Here is a 20,756-nt window from a genome sequence, read left to right as displayed (position 1 = left end):
TCTCCCCCTGTTGGGGAGATGGAAATTATGTTATTATATTTGAAATGCATCTGTGGGTAACAGCAACACTGGGATGATCAACTGTGATTGGTTAAGCTCTTCTCAGCAATACAATGATCCAAGATACTTCCAAAAGATTTAAGACAGAAAATGCATCTGCATCCACAGAAATAACTATGGAGTCTGAATGCAGATCAAAGCAGAGTATTTTCACTTTTTTTTGGTGGCTTTTCCCTTTTGCTTTTTCTTTCACAACATGACTAATGTGAAGATATGTTTCCATGATTGCACATGGGTAACCTATATCAGATTGCTTGCCATCTTGAAGTGGGGGGAGAGAGAAAAATTTCAAACTCGAATTCTTATAAAAATGAATATTAAAAACTATCTTTATATGTAATTGGAAAAAAATATTAAAAAAAAAAAGAAATGCATCTGAGGGATTGTGAAAACTGTAAAATTGGGCTTGGGACAGGTCCTGAACCCAAGGCAATGGTCACCAATTTGTCAATGAAGTGAAGGGGACTGGGCCATTAGGAAGACTTCAGGTTGGACCTGGCTTGTAGCTAGTAGTCTGGTTCTCTAAATGAAAAGGGGATGTGAAAGATTGTAAATCTACAATTTGATGGGAAAGATGATGGTCAGGGGAGCATAGATCTAGAAAAGGAATCTTGGAGCCCATTGAATTAGAAAACATAGGAAGGGGCAGTTAGCTGGCACAGTGAATATTGAGCACCGGCCCTGGAGTCAGAAGGACCTGAGTTCAAATCCAGCCTCAGACACTTCACACACTGAATAACTGTGTGACTTTGAACAAGTCAACCCCAATTACCTTGCCTTCCCCCCTCAAAAAAAAAACCCTAAGTGTCATGTTTTGCCCAGGGTCACTTTTTAAGCAGAAGGCTTGGCAGTGGGGTGAGCTCTGAAGGGCTCAGCATCAGTGGGTCTAAGCCATTATCCCAGAAAGCCAAAGCACGATTTTTCCTCTGGTGCGCTCTTACTTTTGCTTGTTTCTATCCATGCCTCCGTCAGCTGCTCAGTCTGCCCTGTTACAAACATCTTGTTGTTATTCTTGAACATTCCTCTTCCTCTCCTGTACCCCTACCACTTATGTCCATGAAGGGAACAAGCCCCTTAAACTGTACACCTGCCTGCACACCTCCTCTGCCTGCCTTCGAGGTCCTCTACAATCTGCTGCCATTCCTACTTTCTAGTTTCATAGCATACTGTTTTCCTTCTTGTACTCTACACAGTAACCAACTTTGACTCCTCACTGTCCTCTGCACCTCTGTTTTTTGTCTTTCCTTCTTGAAGAGGACCATGACATCAGGGAGATGATATCATGACATGCAAGTGAATTGGATGAAAGCGAGGAAGAGCCATGCAAAGTTACTAGCCTCACGTTCTCCTCTGAAGTCGTCTGCATCCAGTAGCGAGGTATAGATCAAGAAGGCTGGAGATGGCCCGATGCAGTGGGAGACCTCGGCTATGTGGTTACCCACACTGTTGGCTACATCTGGGTCACCCTTCTCTGAGTGACTTCCTTCTCTCATCCTCTACCATCCCTCCTACCTATTTCCTCTTAAATCCCACTCATACTCTAAAATCCATAACATTTTCCCCGTGTCTCTTGTTTCGCACATATTTGTTATCATGCATGTAAATGTCATATCCCCCAGCTAGACATTCAGCTCCATAAAGTCAGGGATCTGTTTTTAATCTAAAAATTCCATCCCTGTCCCAAGTAATTGGCACAATTCTCTGCACAATGTCAGGGTTCAGCAACTTGGCTTACATTGAACTGAAACCATGAAAATAAGGAAGTTTGATTTAGGCTTAAATATTGAATAGAACCAGTGATGGCTGAGTATTTCATCTCAAGGAACAGTATCAGTCTTACTGAGAATGAAACAAAGACTACTGTAATAGCCATCTAAATAAATATCTCTATGTTCTGGCTCAGAATTTTGCTCCAAGTTGTCCTTTCCTCTTAATTCCTTAGTAAAATATTAAAGCTCCAACTCATTTGGGTGAAATCCAGAAGGAATAACAGTTTGCTGCCATCTGACAGAGTCAGGAGGAAGAACCAGTGGAATTCAGTAAGAGACGTACTAGAACTCAGGTCCTAAGACCTCAGTTCACATTTTCTATTACTACCTATAGAAATCAGCCAGCAAATCAACCAGCCTCTCCCGCCTCAGCTTCTTCATCTGTAAAATGAAGGGAGATCAGACTAGATGACCTCCGAGGCCCCTCCCACCTCTAAGTCTAAACTTTTATGAACACTTAGGTTTCTAAAAGGATAGACTGGAGGATAGGGAAGAGACTAAACCTTCAGCAGGAAAGGTCGACCTTTAAAAGCTAGAAGACCCTGGGAAGCTTCCTTCAGAAGGCTGGCTGTTCTTTGGCAAAGCTTAAATCAACAGTTGTCCAGAGCAGGAGGTCCTTCTCTTTCATGTCCCTTGGCCATCCAAAGGAGAGATGGGGAGGCCCAGGTGGCATCCAAGCCTGCACGTTTGAATTGTCTGTTGTCATCTTTACTGTTGCCAGGAAGAACCCTCCTCCCTTTTTCTCTCTGTCTCTATCCCCCCTCTCTTCTCCCTCTTTCCCTCCCTTTCCCCCATGTCTCTCTCTATTACATCTGGGAGATCCAGTGGCAAATGCCTCCTGAGGAAGGTCCCAGGAAGAAAAGGATGTCCCCATATGTACTCTTCTCAAAGGATGGCTTCGTTAATCCTCCCCTTTCCTCCCTCAGTGACAGTTAATCAGAGCAACTGATGTTGACATCAAACAAATGTCTGAGGTGCATGGCCCATATGTTACAAATTATAGACGCTCATCCTTTGAACACCCATGTCCCAAAGTATGTAAGCCCTTATCTCTTTAGCTAGAGACACCAAAGGCTTTGAAGAGGTGGTCACTGGGATTGCCCCTTCATGCTTCCCTGGGGTTTCTTGATCTATACACACACTTCTCAGGGGAGGAGAGCTTTGGGACAACATAAATGGCAGAGGATACTTCTTGGCTGCAGGTAAATTCTTGTCATACAAGAGTCCCGAGGGCCTGGGATCATGCACAGCCTGATGAGGTGGGATATCACCCAGAGAATGAGGAATCATGGGTGCAGAGAAGCCTTGGGAGCTGTCTGCTCGAGTCCCGGATCTAAGGTTGGCGGCTGGGCTGGAATCCTGGCCCCGTTACCTTCCTTGTATGACATCCTCCTCTTTCATTGACCCTCTAAGGGCCTGTTTCCTCCACCCCAGTAAAGCAGCTGGACTAGACGACCTTTAAAGGACCCCTCTGGCTAAATGCAGAATTCTGGACCACAGTTTTCTCCTTCTCCTAACCTTGCATTACCTAGAATGAGGTGGTAAAGGGGACAATGCTAGACCTGGAGTCAAGACCTTTATTCAAATCTGGCCTGAGACACTTCTTAGTTGTGTGACCCTGGGCAAGTCACTTAACTTCTCTCTGCTTGTCTGTTTTCCACCTCTCCTTCTTTGCAAAGGTGGAGAGTACCATGGGTATGAATGTTTCATGTACTTCCAGGTGGACTGTATTTATTTATCAGCTGGGTTTAATGGCTTTTTTTCCTCCTTTTCAAATCTGGGCTATACAGTGTGGATTTCCAGATAGGGTGGGAGGAGAAATATATTCAGAAATGGCTAAAATGTAAAAAAGGCAACAACAATAATAATGGCAATGAGAGGACAAAGGGGGGGAAACCCCGGTTCAAATCCAGGTCATGATATATGTTATCTGTGCCATCTTCTAAAAGTCACTGAACCTCTCTCAGTTTCTTCATCTGTAAAACAAGGAGTCTAGACGAGATAAACTCTAAGGCCCCTGTCCAGTTCTGAATACTTTGATCTTATCTTTCCCTGTCTCTGGTCAAGGAGGATGCCAAGTCACCTTTCCTCCTTTCCTTTCAGATATTATGAGGACAAGGCAATGATACACAAAATGCCTTGAGTTGTCTCAAAAGAGAACTGGCCCTCTCTTTCAGATTGCAATCAGCATCGGCTGAACTCAGAGGGCCTCTAGTGACCTGTATGCTGAGGGAGCAGAACGCTCTTCTCCTCAGGCCAGGTGTTCCCAGGGGCCTGGTTGTTTCTGTTCTCATTTTTTTTATGGGTCTCTTCGTTGTTTTTGGCATCGGCCCTTCTCACAATGAGATTTTTTGGTCCTGACATTCCCATAGCATTGAAGCTAGCATAAAGTACTTCATGGAGACACCCAGCTAGGTAATAAAAACAAGTATGGCTCATTTCATTTACCAGCGCTCTCTTCCTCCTTCCATACTGAAACAAGCAATTTAATTTTTCTCCTATAAAATCCATTCCCATTATTCAGCCTTGTTATCTGTTCATATCCTGAAAGGATTAGCTCGTGTTTGACAGAATCCATGTTCTATTCCTTGGATTATAAGACACAGCTTAATTACTTTCATTTTGGTACTTTGCCTGTGACAGGGGCCAGGGTAGAAAGGACCTCAAGGCAAGGAGGACAGAGAACACTCTATTGTCACCTCCATAGCAAGACCAAGCTTTCCTTTTTCGTTGGAACATTTTGTTGATCATGTCAGGATACCAGCACTTTGATGAACATAGTAGAATGTCAGCTTTTTTGGGGCAGAGACTGTTCCGTTTTTCTTTTTGTGTGTGTCCTTGTGCCCCCTTGTACCTAAACATGGTTGGTGTTTAATAAATGTTGAACTGATGTCTGGATTAAATTGAAAGTGGGTGTCTGGAGTAACATTGAATTGAACTGGTGTTAGTTAACATTGACCTAATCATTATCTTAAAATTGCTGGTTCTTCAATTAGCTAAGTAAGCAAGAGTTCTAATGGTCTTTGAGAAAGAAATCTAGCCAGCAAACCCCAAGTTAAGTAGGCAGCTTTCCTGGACCAGCTGTAGTAATCCTGATGAATATCTGGCCAGTGGACCCAGAAGGCTCTTGGCGGAGGAAGTGAGGCTGGTGGCCTTGCACAGCCCTGCCCACTTAAATCCAAGTCAAGTGGAAGCCATGGCACCATCTCCCTGATATCATGGTCTTCTTTGAGAATGAATGACAAATACAACAACAGCAATCAGTGTTAATGGTAAGGTCATTATCTTGGAAAGGTGCTGGAGAGTGAGTCTTGACTTGAGGTGACTTGTTTGTGTCACTTTGTGTCACAATACTTGCTTCTGTCTACCTCACAGGGTTGTCATGAGGCTCAAATTAAATACTAGAAGTCAAAGTTTCTCAAAGAGTAAAAATCTACATGTAAGTATAAAACATTTATAATATTTGAGTCAAAACTCACATATAAATACAGAATCTAAAGAGTAAAACCTAAGCATACATATAAAATATTACTATTAATATCATAGGTTTGACCATCCTACAATTCATTTTGCTAGCAATGAATTTATGCATGAAGTAGGACAAAGTTCACATTTCTCAAAGAGTGCAGAGTGGTCACAACAATTTCAGGGGTGGAATGGGATTAGGGTAACCTCCCTCATGCTCTATCTGGGCATGCAGGGTTTTCCTTTGGAAATCCACTAAATAAGGCAATAAACAGTCTATTGAAATACATCCAATAGGGCAATAGATAAATGGTATATTAGAATCGCCTTCACTGTTTGCTGGGGAAATCTAGTAAGGTCATTTTACTATGCTATATGGCTACACAGTGGACCCTATAACCTTGTAGTCAAGGGGAAACCGTGATAACCCAATTCTTCCATTCACCCAAGTGCACAGCCTAGTAGTTATACTTGACTCTTGCCTCCTCACCTTTCACATCCAAAAAGCTACGAAGAATGTCCATTCTAGCTTGTCATGTCAGTCTCTTTTTCTCAACTCATATGACCGCCACCTGAACTAGAGCAACGCCCTCCTAACTGGTGTCCCTGATTCCTCTCTTCCTTCTTTAATTTATTCCCTATAGAGCTGCTAATGAGATTCTTAAAGCACAAACCCAACTCTGCCATTGCCCCAGAATAACATTCTACTAGATAATATCTACTAGCTGTAGCCTCATGGAATAAATTCAAAATGCTCAGCCTGGTATTTAAAAGCTTCTACAACCTGGCTCCCACCTATCTTTCCATTCTTCTTACATATTATTGCTTCTCTGACTCTGCATCCAATAGGCCTGCTGGCTGTTCTCTATGTACAACATTCTAGATGAGACCTAAATCTAAAGCATCCTGATGCCTGACATCTACCTATAAATCAGGAGCCACCTCCTTCCTACATGGGATCCTGACTGATTCATCTAGTGGTCTCTCACTCTTGACATTGCTTTATTTCTTTCAGAATTTACCCATCTGTGATTAGGATGTTTTACCCTCCCCCAGCCCCTTTAGTAAGCTGCTTGAAGTCAAGGCTTGTCCTATATACCCCCAAGTCTTTGTGTCCCCAATACTCATCACAGACCTTGGACAGAGCAGTCATTTAACAAATAGTTACTGATTCAAATCAAACCTTTTTCAGACTTAAATAATAACATTTGTTCAAGAGTGAATCTAACTGGAATAGAAACTCCCTGTTTCCCCCTTATCCATATGAACTTCTTCCTACTGCTCAAAGTCTAATGCATTTCCTGATACAGTCAGCACTTAATTGAAGTGAATGAAATCACCCCTCCTATCACTATGAGAGGGCGCATGACGTATCCTCTCATAAGGCCTTCCTCCAACAGCAGGCAGAAGAAGCTGCCCTGATGGCCACTTCTGATCCAGGGCAGGCTACAGTCACAAGGATGAAGCATCTGTCTAATGAGACAATTCTGGAATGCCTTTGCCACCATCCATGGAGAAAATGCCTCAGAGTTTCCTACTGATAGCCTTCTAAGCCAACCACATCCGTAGGGAAAAGGGAAATAGAATTGGCTCAATAGTCCATTATCCCATTATCTGGTCTTGATCAGGCCCACTTTTTATCCTCAAACTTTTAGTTTACGGCTGATGCATTTGTCTTTCAATCATGCCAGTTTCTACTTGAAGTTACTATTGGAAAATGATTTTAAAACAACAATAATGACAAAAATTGAGCTTTTAATTTAAATGCCAATTATTATAGCAGGAATGGGAAAGCTTGAGTTCTCCGAGTTTGATTGAGGGCACATCATGAACGTGCTGGCTGTTAAACATCTCTGGCCTCTATTCTACAGGATCTCTTGGCAAATCAGCGCACAAGAAGAACCAGTAATTGAGTCTAATTTTTCCAATATGGATTAAAATCAATAGCGTTTGTGTAAGCACTTTTAAGGTTTGCAAAGCACTTCCCTTGTCTTATCTCATCTGACCTTCACAACCCTGGGAAGCTGGTGCTATTCTCATCCCCTTCTTGCTGTTGTTCAGTAGTTCCAGGTGTGTCTGACTCTTCGTGACCCCTTTGGAAGTTTTCTTGGCAGAGATACTGGAGTGGTTAGCCATTTTCTTCTATAATTCATTTTACAGATGAGGAACACAATATCAACTGTGCCACTTAGCTGCCCCATTTTACAGATGAAACTGAAGCAGAGTTAAGTGATTTGGCCCAGCATCATACAGTTAGTAAGTCAGGCAAAATTTTTACTCAGATCTTCCCAGATCTCCATCCACTATGCTGCCCTACCTGCTGAAATCATATGAGACTTACTTTATGAATATAAAAAATCAATTTTATTTACCTCTTTATATATGCCAGTGCATTCATAGTAGTCACGTGATGGCAGGCCAAGTCGAGGCTGATCAATCTATTAAAAAATACATAAAAATAAACCATTCAAGTACTGTTGGACATACTTTGACAAAAGCATTCTTGTCTGTCTATGGACTTAGTTCTTTCTTTCCATAATAATGACATTCTACCCACACAGTGCAATGGATAGAAGTTACCAAGAGGCAAATGTTGACGTGATGTCATAGGACTGTAGATTTGGGGTTGGAAGGTCATTTAGTCCAAGCCTTCCACTTTAGAGATGAGTAAACAACTGAGGCCCATAGAGATTGCATGATTGCCCAAGGTCATACAACTAGAAAGAGGTTGAGCCAGGATCTGAACACATGCTCTCACTCCAAATCCAGTTCATTTTCCCGAGCTGTCCCAAGGTGTAACAGATAACCGCATGAGGTAGAGATTTCCTGTTGGCTCATGTCTACTTCTTGGGCATGTTCTGCAGTGCACTTGTTTTTCACGTAGAAATTGGATCAGACAGTTGGTCTGTGAGGTTCCTTCCTACTTTAAAATTCAGTGATTGTATATTAATGTGGTAATGGAATAGACCAAGGTGGTCAATGACAGACTCACAGCATCTCAACATTAGAGGGTACCATAGAGACAGACCACTAATCCAAACTGTATCTGAAAAAGGATTCATGCTGCAATGCATCAAATTACCGCCATCTGGTTTTCATTTGAAGTCCTCTAATGATAGAAAGCCCAGTACCTCCCAAAGCAGCCTGTTCTACCTTTGAAGAACTCAAATGCTTAGGAAGCTGTTGGCTGTCCAGAGCCAACATCCATCTTTCTGTGGCTTCCGCCCCACATTGCTCCTCATTCCATCCTTTGGGACTAAGCAAAACAAGTGTAATTGCTGAAACAAATGGCTTGACAGTCATTTAAGTATCTGAAGACCACCATCACACCTCTCCCTGCCCATTCATGAATTATGTTAACAGTTATCTTTGGAGCACTGAGAAGAAGAACTACCTTACATTGTCTGAAGAAACAATCATGGCACCTCTAGCGCTTTTTGGGGTGGAGGGTTGAGATCCTTGTGGTAATCTCAATGGAAATCTTTGGAGAAATCCCTCTAGGTTTACTTCTATGACAAAAAGGAAGGAATGGAAATTGCTTCTCTCTTTTATAGCCATTATTACTATGGTCAAGCTGTGGTGCCCTAACAGGAGAGTGAAGGAAGCAGCTAACCTCCCATAGGGCACTAACTTGGATGATTCCCCATTACTCATAAGCTAAGTGCTGTTCTCATAGTTTGATGTAGTCTGAAAGTGTCAGTTGATGCTGCCTTTGACCTGTCTCCCTGTGGTGAAGTACAGAACCAGAAAAAAAAAAAGCCCATGTATGTGATCAGTTACAATTTGTGTTATCACTGTACCCATACTGGGCCCGGAGTCTATATTCCCTAGGCAGAGGTAACAGTGGGGACAAGACAGATAGGAAACTGGTAGAGGGTCTACCCACAGGAGATTTCCAAATCTCATCTACCAAATGTCCAATATGCCCACCCTCTCAAAGTGCCCATGCAGGGCTTTGCCTCCAGAACAAAAAAAAAGAGTATTTGGGAGGGGCGGCCAGGTAGCACAGCGAGTAAGAGCACTGGCCCCAGTGTCGGGATGACCCGGGGATCAAATCCGGGCTCAGATACTTAGTACCACACCCAGAAATAACTGGCCATGTAACCTTGAGCAAGTTACTTAACCCCGATTGCTTTAAAAAAAAAAATTAAAAAAAGTGTTTGGGAGAGGTGGTTGTTGAAGATAATATCATGGGTTCATTAAATTTAGAGCTAAAAGTAACTTTAGACATCATTGAGTCCAATTCCCCTCCCACCCCTGCCCATTTTACTAATGAGAAAACTCATAACCAGAGAAAGGAAGGTTTCCAAAGCAAGTCAGTGAGTGGCAGAGGCAGGATTCAAATGCACATTCTCTGAATCCAGACCTGAATCCAGGTCATTCAGCCACTCTGCCATCTGTTCCTAAGAAGGGTCACCATTAGAAATGAAACACATCTGATGTTCTCTAATCTATAGCATTGGAGAATTGGCAAAGAGGGAATTGGGAGCCATCAATATCCATGAAGTCAAACTATGGGACTGGAAAAAGAACCAAGAAACTAGAATTGGAGTGGCTAGATGGTGCAGTGAATAGAGCGCCAGCCCTGAAGTCAGGAGGACCTGAGTTCAAATCTGGCCTCAGACATTTAACACAGAACTAGCTGTGTGACCTTGGGCAAGTCACTTCACCCCAATTGTCCTACCTTCCCCCCTCCAAAAAAAAAGGCAAAACAAAACAAAAAGAAACTAGAATGAATTCTACCCACAAGCATTTGCTGAGCACCTACTAAATACCAAGTATTGCTTAAGGTGCTAGACACACAATTACCAAAATGAGAGCAGATTTCTGATCTAAAGAAGCTCCCACTTTAGGAGAGCAAGGATTTTGAGCCTCACTCCACATATCTGAAGATTAGCAAGTTCAGAGACTTTTATGCAAAGGCATGAAGGGGGGGAGCTAACATTGTGTATGAGAATCAGGCAGTAGGCCAATCTGTTGTGTAGACTGCAGGAAAGTTAAGATAATATGTAATTAGCCTGGCAAAGACTCTGAAGGGCTCTCGACTGTGACTCCAGAACACCTTCTTTTGCTTTATTTACAGATCTTCAATACAAATCTCTTTCTGAAGTTTCTAGGCTTGACCTAAAAAGTTCAAGAAATGAATGTTTTGCATCTTATATCAGATTCATGAGTCTCAACAGCAGCAGGCCAGGGTGCAATATTCAATCATTTATAGCAGCTGCAGCATGACATTTTGGTTACACGATTCAAAGGGCAGTGCTGCTTTTCTGTGGAGTGAGGAAAAACTCGATCCCGAATCCCTTTCCAGAGGACCCTCACTGTCTTCTTTTGCTTTATTTATGAAAAGGAGCCTGTATTCTTTTCATGAGCACAATGGTAAGTCACTTTTTTTCTCCATTCTTTCCAGTCCAGTATCCTTTCCTTTTGTGTGGTTAGCATTATAAACACTGGGGAGGGGAGGGCAAAGAGGAAATGTTCACAAAATAAATGAAGACACTCTTTTCTCATGAGAATCCCATGTATCCTTGATAGTACATGGATTTGTTGCTTACAAAATTCAAATGAGCAAATACTGTATTTCTTGATAGCAATGAGATCAATGGGTATTCAAGTTTGATTGCATTTTCCAGAAAGCTTTAAGCTACGACAGTGAGGGGAAACTTACATGGATAATATGATTCATAGAGTTCTTGTCATCTGTGCCAATGAAAAGATTGATCAGGACTTTTTTCCCAAATTTCGAGTTCAACTCTGCAATGGATTTTTCAGCTGTCCAAGAAGTCCCTAAGGGGATGAATGGCAGGGCAAAGTCAGGCTTTTAAGGACATGTATATAGAAAGTGGGAATTAATGTGAGATTCTTTTTTCGAATTTGGTAACAAACATATGTTATGTGCCAACTGCCTTACCATATACTGTTTCCCAGTTGTCCATTGCTACTGGCCATTCATGAATCTCTGGTAAGAGTTTTAGCAAAGGTTCACCACCTCTGCTATCGATTACAGCTTTGAGAAACAGGGAAGAGAAACAGAATTCAATAGGAAGTCTGTGAACAGTTTTGTGCCAATATAATCTGTGCTAATGTACCAAAGTGTAGATAAAAATACAGGGACTAACAGCCATGTGAAGAACACTTACATTCATTTAAGCAGGATCTGTACAATGTTTTGGCTTTCTGTACTGCTACTATATCTTCGAGTTTTGGCTCCTCAAGAACACCTGAAATAGGGCATTTAAAATAGACGTCAACACTCATCTCCAACCTCCATGCATTTGCACAGGTTGTTGCCATGATTCTTCACCTCTGCCTCCTAGGATCCCTAGCTCCCTTTAAAGTTCAACTCAAGGGTCATGTCTTCTAAGAGGACTTTCCTTGTTTCCCCAGTTGTTAGCATTCCCAGATATTATTTTGCATTCATTTTGTATCTGTTTGGCATTACTTATGTCTTTTTTACATGTTTCTAACTGGTAGAAGGTAAGCTCCTGGAGAGCAGGGATCATTTTTCTATTTATATCACCTGGACCAAGCCTAGTGAATAGTGCATGTTGTAGGGACAAAACAAATTCTATTTGAATTGGTGAACTCAACTTTACAACTATAATTAAAGTTCTCTACAGGTTCAATATAAACCTGTTCTTTTTTGGCTCAGAGAAGCCTCTTCCAAATCCTAAGTTACCAGATGAGTATGTATGGGTGTATGTACAGTAACATATTTACTGCATTTTAATCTACTTTGATGACAGTTGTTTCCATGAAGTTTCTTTTAAAAAACTCAAAAGAAAAATGGAAAGAATCCCTGAATATCAAGTGAATTTATGCCTCAGGAGACTTGGAATTAATCAAGCAGTCACCAAGGATTTATTTATGAAGCACCTATAGCCAGGAAAACCAATAGAAAAATGCAAACAGTCCCTATTCTCAAGGAGCTGATCTTCTCTGAGGGGACTGAGTGTTTGGAGTCAGGAAAACCTAAGTTCAAGCCTGGTCTCTGGTACTTCCTGGCTGTGTTACCCTAAGCAAGACATGTTATGTCCCAATGTCCCAGGTGACTCTTTAATTCACTAAGTTATAGGGTTGAGTTGTCAGTATCATTGGGAGAGTTTACACATTAGAACTTGTCCACACTGAGGAACTCATGGGTCTGGACCAAAAATATTTAAAGATGGATTATGTTTATAATTTGCTCATTTACTTATCATAATGTATTTATGATTTATACTATAATACATAATTATAATATAATGTATATATCATAATATGTAGTAATATCTAATTATCTCTATATAATTGATCCATATTAAGGAGCTTGCTTGTGGAGAACTCACTAAATATAAAAACTTACTCTTCTAGAAAATAACCTTCCAGGAGAGAAAAAGAGGCCCAAGGATTTGCCAAGTTGTGGTACAATGGAAAAGACTCTCTTTCTGGAGTCAGAGTGTCTGGGGATCAAATTCAGGCTTAAACGCTCACCACCCATGTGATCTTAGAAATGTCACTTCATTTTCCCGGGACTCTATTTCCTTGTCTACAACATGAAAGCACCATATTAGATGGTCTCTGGGCTATGATGTAATGTTGAACGTCAGTAACAATGTGGTTTGCACTTAACTTCTCCTCTACAAGAGCTTACAACCAAGCAGAAAAGTTTGTATGGGGGTGAACTAACCAAAGAGATGTTGTGTATTTGTGCTGGGGGTTTTCTGGGACTGACCCAGAAAATGACCTTTTTTACTGTTTCTGTACTGAAGGGGTGACTGGAAACATGGAATCACTTTCTTGGAGAAGCACAATATGGTCCCTCAGCTCCACCTTCCTGACTCTCCATTGCTATGATGGTTTAGACATATGCTCTTACCCACACGCAGGTCCTTCCATTTCCTTGAATGAATGCTCAAGAAGCAGTCAGAAGGCTTGGGTTCAAATCCCAAATGATTTATTCTTTGTAAGACCTCAGACAAAACAATTAACCTCTATGGACCTCAGTTTCCTTCTTCATAAAATGAGGTTATAGTTGAAATAGTTGACCTCTAGATCTATGATCTGATGAGACTCTGCAGTTACCATGCTTCCATCACTATTTGTCTCCCAATGGAAGGGGTCCATTTATATTTCTCCCAGTTCAGTGGCCTGGATTGGTTGCTGAAATAAATCTTTGCAATTTGCTCTGTAAATGCTGCCTTTTTAAAAAATAATATGTGCCAAAAAGGAAGCCATTTGGTACCCAGAAACAAATCCACTGACCTTTCAGAACGACTTCTAGTTCATCTCGTAAAATGTCAAAGTTACTGTAACGTGAGCTGGTTTCTGGAATGACGTTCCGCTTTAACCAGCCTCCGCAGGAATATTTGAAAAAGTCTGTACAAGGGTTGATGGTGTCATCCATGTTCTGAATCAACCGAGCAGCTAAAACACAAGGGAAACAAATATTTGCATGGAAACATTTGCTAGAAAAATAGATGCTACCTATGTTTCTGGGCAGTATGTGGGGGAGAGGGTGACTGCATAGACAGAAGAGAAGAGACCCTGAACCTGTGACCAAACCATCATCAGTTGTGTGGATCAGATATTAGCATCAAGTTAGAGAGGTGGTATAATATATAGTCAGTGTTCTTTCTGCTCTGAGAAATCCTGGATTCAAATCTGCACTCAGCTCCTTGCTATGTGTGACCTTGAGCAAATCATGCAATCTGTGCCTCAGTGTCCTAATCTGCAAAATGGGATAGGGAGCTAGATTACATAAATGCTAAGGTCCTTTATAGTTCTATTTGTTGCAGATCCTTTTATTCTTCTTATCACAAGTAATTGTCCAAATTATATATATGTGCTAACCAGGCAGTCCCTTCTCTCTAATCCAGCAAGTCTATGTAAAGTGCCTACAAAGGGTCCAGTGAGGGATACAAGGACAAAATAAAAACTGCCCTCAAGGATTCAGTCTCAGGACCAATAAGCATCTCAGCAGGCACCTAGATCAGTCGACTCAAAGAACAATCTTTTCTACTGAGTACCCAACAAAGGATCATACAGTTTTGAGAAGATCCTTTCCAATGAGGGGGAACCCATGACCTTCCAGAGGTATATAGTCTGTTCCTGTTTGGGATAACGCTAATTGCTTGGAAGATTTTTCTTGACATCCAGACAAAATTTCTTCTTTACAATGTTCACATACTGGTCCTAATTCTGACCTCTAGGGATAAATAAGGGAAGCAAGTCTAATATTTCCATTAAATAAATAAATGACTTATTGGTATTTAAATATGTCTATATTTATTTATATTTAACTTTTTAATTCATTATTACTTCCCCAAGACTTCCCCAACTAGTAGGTATTCAATAAATGTTGACTGATTAACTCATTGCTGGTTTCTTTCTGCCTAAGGATGTGAGAGATTTTCCTCCCTGTCCTTCTCACCTAAGTCTGTGATTTAATCTAGTCGGGAACTCTCTGTGAGGAAACTCCCACCACAGATGCAGGTTACCAACTCATCTGTACCTTAAAATTCTCCAGTGATGACATATGCACTAGGAGGACATTTGACTTGACCACAGTCATACAGTTAGTAGGTATCAGAGGCAGGACTTTAAATCAGGTCTTCCTGACTCCAATGCCACTAGTCTGTGAACGATGCCATATGGTCTCTCCATTCACATTTATATAAAACTTCAAGCTTAACAAAATACTGCCAACTGCACGAGCATGCCAGGAAGTTCCTAGTGCCATCACCTACCCTTTACAGATAAGGAAACTGAGGCTCAGCTGGGCAGTAGGACTTGCCTGTGTTAAGATGGCTGGGAAATGTTGGAGACAAGATTCCAACACAGGTCTTCTGGGTAAGTTTAAAGCTTCTTCCACTACATTGATCTGTGTCTCAGAATGAATGAGGAGGGTGGATCTCTTGGGTCTGAGTTAGAGGAACCTCAGATTACAGCCCACAGCAACCTGAACACCTGGAGGTGAAGAAATTTCACCTTTTGAATGGCCTCTGCATGATATTGAGACTCAGGCGGGCTGAGGGCTACTGAATCCTATAAGCTAATTTGTGGTTACAGGGCTGTGTTTAAAAATGGCTACAACACACTGTTTGTGTTCATTGATTTGTTTAAGCTTACCTATATCGTTTATCAATATAAGTAATTTACATGATGGGTTTTTGTATTTTCAATTCTTCTGCTTATTCAATGGTCCCTAGGAACTCTTAAGGAAAAAACAAGTCAAATCCATATATGTACTTACTGGCACCACCAATAGGCAAGCCCCCTAGGTAACTTTTATGGGGGATGAGGCAAGAGACTTGGGGTCTAACTTTAGAATCATCAACCACAGGTGGAAGGGGGCTCAGGAGGAGGCAGGGAATAGGCCTTGATCAGGGACCTGCCAGGTATCAAGCAATCAAGCATTTAGCTAACTGATCTCCACACGATCTCATTTGATCCTAACCACAACTCTGGGAGGTGAGGACTGTTGTTATCATTTATTTACAGTCAAGGAAACTGAAGCAGAACGAGAGTAGGTGAGTTGCCCAGGATCACACAGCTAGCTGGGTCTGAGGAAGGATTTGAACCCGTTTTCCTTGACTTCAGGCCCAATGCTCTATATGCCGCATCACCTAGCTGCCTCTGGACAATATGGACCAACAATCCATTTTGCAGACAAGAAAACGATGCCCCGAGTGAATGAAAAAGCATTTATTAAGCCCTTACTGTGTGCCAAGTTCTGTGATATAAACTGGGGACAGTCTCTGACCTTCAAGAAGTTAGGAATAGGAATAGGAAGCCCATGGGAAGTGAGGGCCAGAGAGGGTAACACTAACAGGTATGGTGAGGGGATCTGCAGTGGAACAGATGGACACACAGCTTTCAAGAACAGTACCAGACCTGATGTCATCCAGGTTCCAGAACTGGAGGGCAGGAGATGGATGAGTGGAGCCCAAATAGCAAGGCAATTGAGGAGGACATTTCAAAGATGGCTGGGCTGGGAGCAGGAGAGGGCAGAGAAGCATTGCTTTGGTCTTACTGAAATGGGGGCTGGGCAATCAGGATAGTGGGGCAGAAGTTCTGGGGGTAAAAGGGCTGGATTTTGTGCTGGGCAACAAGGAGGTGGTCAAAACTGATCAGAAGATGGCTGCAAAGGTTAAAGGCCTTGTCCAAGGTCCAAGGGGCAGTAAATACCCTCCGCGGGATCCAGGATTGAGTCCCAGAGAGAGGCAGGCCTCTCTTCCCTGTTCCCTCCTTGGTACGTGCTCTGTCCATCCCTTCTAGGCAAAATATTAAGCTTCTTGGGACAATACTTTGCCAACACTGGGTCTTAAAAGCTTGCTTCACATTGAACATGTCCATCAGACAAATGGATTGCTGAAGAGATTACAGAGTTTACCTCATTTAGTCTCTTTCTACATATGGAAACTATGGGGTATATATACATATACACAATATAATATGTATATTTATATGTGTGTATATGTATTCTACATGGAGACATATATGTGTATACACACACATATCCCTAAAGAGGTGAGGTATACCAAGGTCTTGAAACTAAAAGTCCTCCAATTAGGAAGGGAAAGAAACTAAGCAAGGAACCTTGAATTTTGGATGAGATAAAGGCACAAAATTATAAGAAGGCAGAAATCATGGAAAACTAAGAGTTTAGGGACTCTAAGAAAACTCTCTAAAAACATATGAAGCTAACATTTGATGCAAATTGCCAGGAAATTCAGACCTGGAAAGAGTGCTAAGCAAAGATATTTTAGGAGCCCATTTGAGGCGAAGTCTCTCAGAAAATGCCTCTGCTACTTAAATTGGATATTGGAGGGGCTGCATCCATTTCTGCTCTGATTTCACTGTCTATTGTCTTTGGGAAAGTCTGTCATGAGCCCTCTCTGATGTAATAGAATGCCTATGCACACATTTTATTGCCTCTTTGGGAAGACTGCCTTCCTTTTTAAAACACCCTACGACACCAGGTAAAACATCCAAATACAAAAGATGAATGGAATTTCCCATTCTCATCCCACTGCCACGGCTTCCATATTTCACGAGGAAGTACAAGTCTACATTTCTTTTTGAACATCGAATATGCCCATCTGACATCTGGTGTGTTTAAGCTGTTTGCCGTTTGTGAGTCCCATACCAAAGCAATCAGGCAAACACTTCCTGAAGAAAGTCAGTGAAAGAAGCCTCTGGGCTGCTTCATCCACAGTTGTGTTCCGGGCGACTTTTCCTATTTCCCCATGACCTCAAAGCTCATCTAAGCACGGAGCTTCCAAAGACTTCAAAAGAGGCTCTGTTCTGATGAACATTTTGGGGCATGGGCCAAGGCAAGAAATGGGCCCTGAGTACTTTTATGTAGTTTCTTTGATCAACCTCCCTTTAATCTCTGATCACCGGTTTGATTCTCATTTTGCACCTCATCCTCTGGCCCTCCTCTGGGCTGACTCAGCTTTGAAGTCTGGGGATACCCATGTGTTTGGAGGAAGGCAGGAGGAAGAAGCCGTCATAATCGGTTTGGTTGTTTTGCAATGATGTTTCGTACTTGGTTTTGAATTTCTACAACCTTTCTCCACAGCCACACCTACCTGGCTGCCTCAGCCGGCAGATTGTTCTTTTGTCTCCATTTTTTCTAAGTGATTTTTAAACAAAATTCTCACTTTTTACACATGCTCACATACAAACACATGCAAACACTTTGCATGAAGAAGGTGGTTAATTGTTGCTAGCACCAGTTCCAAATGTTTCTTGGTGCTAAAAAAATAATACTGGGAAAGATTTTCTAGCTCATTGTCTTGTCATTTTTTCCTTTTGCTTCACAGTCCAAGTAAGAAGTTAACAGATCTGACAAGATCTTTGAAAATTGTGACATCTTAGAAACCAGAAAGTCCATGTTTTTAAAAGAACACTTCCTAGGAGAGCCATTGGGTCTTGATATACTATCCTCAGACACTGCTAGGGTGGGATAGGCCCTTTGAAAGTTTGCTGCCTGGGGGATCTGTTTATCTTCAGGATTGGATTCTATACACTGGGAGAATCCTCTAAGACAGAATCACAAATGTCCAGTCTTTTCCAGCGACTGAGAAGATAACCTGGTTACCAGTAACCTGGGCAATTCTAGCTATTCTCTTTCCCCCTAGGTGTTGCTGTCTAGTTCTGAGGGGGAAGCAGTCTCGTTTTTAACACCTAAAGCCCTGACCGATCAATAGCAACAGACATGACCCTTGAAGGCCAGGGAAAGGGATTTACACCTCAAGGTAGGGTGATAATCACTGATTAAAAAATGCAGTATACTATTAGTATATTTATCCATTTCTGTCATTGAAAGGGCTTGCTCTTATCTAGTCTTGATTTAAAACACAGAAGAGTCTACTTTGGAAAAAGATTTTGGAAACAATGGTGCCATGTACCATGAGAGGGTGACCTTTTCTTTCAGTAGAAAACTCAAGGGAAAAAGGGAAAGGAAATGAACAAATATTGTCATTCACAAATGAATATAAAATACTTTAAAATTCTGGCAGCTGCTCTTTGGGTATAGGCTTCATTTTATTGGATTTGGACAGCATCTTTGTTCTGTGATTGCTAATACTACAGGAGCAGTCATTTTCAGCGATTGATGGGAATTACAAAGTAGGTTTTTCTATCACATTTTGTTTTGGCTACTTTAGAAAATTGTGAGGGAAGCCCAGAAGACTGGCTAAACATAGGGTAAGAACGGGAACTTTATTTTTAAGCATGACAAATGCCTGTTTAGGAAAAAATATTGTTTAGAGGGCAGGCTCATTAACCCTTAATTTACAGATATTTTTCTTTCCCTTCTTTCCCATCCATCCTACAGACTACACCCCACCCACCCCCCAATTCCAGGGAAGACCATCCAGCCTTCTGGTAAACAAGGACCTGCCACCATTAGCCTAAGGCCAGGCCACACTTATAGGTACTTAACCTCCCTGGGATTCATTTCCTCATCTTTAAAAGAAAAGGGGGGTGGGGGTAGTTGAGGTGGCCTCGGAGTTTTGGCTTTAGATGTCAGGTCTTAAGTTCTGTGAATATTCATAACTACTAATTTCTAGATATCTTCTCAAGGACCAGAGGCTGAGATGCCAATTATTTAACGAAATTCAACTCACTTTATCTGCTTATTTATAAATGTACCAAAAAGTGTGATAGGGAAACAAATGGTTTTATTTCTTCTATAGAACACTTTTGAGGAGGGACTTTGCCCTCCCTCCCTGGTGCCAGACTTTATCCTTTTTTTTCTAACTCCCTGAGTAACATGATCTTTGGATTTCCTGCACCTCAATTCATTTTTTATTTTAATTTGAACTTGACAAACATGAAGATTTACACATTTAAAAAAAGAGGAGAAACTATGAATAAACTATAAATCCACGTTAATTACCCTGTTAATAGGTTGTTTTGTGAAGTATTACTTTCAAAACTGATCTGTCCCTCTCAATTTCCTTTTGTTCTCCTTAGTACATTTTAAAAATGCTTCAATGACACTCTTTTATACCCCCATCACTAATCACTGGTACTCAGCATTCTCTCCCTGTCTACTGTACTTCCTCCTCTACAAAGAACCCTTCCTTTAACAAATGAGCATAGTCAAACAAAACACACCCACACTTTGGATATCTGAAAAATCTATAGCTAATTATGAAGTTTGAATGCCTAGTGCTCTGGCAGGAGAGTGACAACCTTAATTCAGCTAAGGAGTTATGACGAGGTAGGATATTGATCAGAGTTAATAGGTTTTTAAAAGTCATTTTTTTCCACAATGTTTTAGCCATTGCATAAATTGTTCTCCTGAACTTCACTCTGCATCAATTCATACAAGTCTTCGGAGGTTCCTCTGAATCCATCCCTTTTATCACTGCTTTATTGTGTTCTATTGATTCTGCCATTCCACACTTGATGGTCACCCTCTTAGTTACCAGTTCTATGCTAACAGGACTATGCTACAACAAAGAGTGATGCTATGAATACTTCTGCCTATATGGATCCTTTCCTTCTTTCTTTTATGTCCTTGGATTATGGGCTAGGTAATAGCATTACAGAGTATACGAGTAGGCATTACTCTAGTGACTTTGGGGGTATTATTTCAAGTAATATTCCATAGTGACTAGACCAATGTTGTATTTACCAATCTGATGACTGAGTTGAATCTTACTTGTTTTAATTTGCATATATCTTGTGGTGGTGAATTAGAGCATTTTTTTTTTCATTTGAAAACTGCCCATTCTTTTTTTTTTCTTTTTGGAGGGGGGAAGGTAGGGTAATTGAGGTTAAGTGAGTTGCCCAAGGTCACATAACTAGTTTTTATGTTAAGTGTATAAGGCTGGATTTTGAAATCAGGTCCTCCTGCCTCCAGGGCAGGTGTTCTATTCACTGTGCCCCCTAGCTGCCCAAACTGCCCATTCCCGATCCAGTTCTTTTTATATATTGGGAATTAGATAAACTTGCTGTATTTTT

General features: G+C 41.3%; 1 protein-coding gene across 3 annotated transcripts in view; it reads right to left on the bottom strand.

The window, feature by feature from the left end:
* Positions 1 to 20,756, bottom strand: part of MME (membrane metalloendopeptidase) — a 131,249-nt gene that overhangs the window by 73,961 nt on the left and 36,532 nt on the right. For all 3 annotated transcript variants that reach the window (XM_069083434.1, XM_069083433.1, XM_069083435.1), the window contains exons 4-8: positions 13,539 to 13,700; positions 11,435 to 11,515; positions 11,206 to 11,301; positions 10,963 to 11,081; positions 7,667 to 7,732 (exon numbers count right to left, since the gene is read on the bottom strand). In XM_069083434.1, coding sequence (XP_068939535.1) covers positions 7,667 to 7,732; positions 10,963 to 11,081; positions 11,206 to 11,301; positions 11,435 to 11,515; positions 13,539 to 13,700 — 524 coding nt within the window. The remainder of the gene's footprint in view (positions 1 to 7,666; positions 7,733 to 10,962; positions 11,082 to 11,205; positions 11,302 to 11,434; positions 11,516 to 13,538; positions 13,701 to 20,756) is intronic.

Source organism: Petaurus breviceps, unplaced genomic scaffold (assembly GCF_028583685.1).
Source record: "Petaurus breviceps papuanus isolate PSGF00001 unplaced genomic scaffold, PetGlider_PUasm1.0 173, whole genome shotgun sequence".
In the NCBI taxonomy this organism is placed as follows: domain Eukaryota; kingdom Metazoa; phylum Chordata; class Mammalia; order Diprotodontia; family Petauridae; genus Petaurus; species Petaurus breviceps.
Note: the sequence above shows the minus strand (reverse complement) of the source record. Positions and strands in the feature narration are given on the sequence as shown.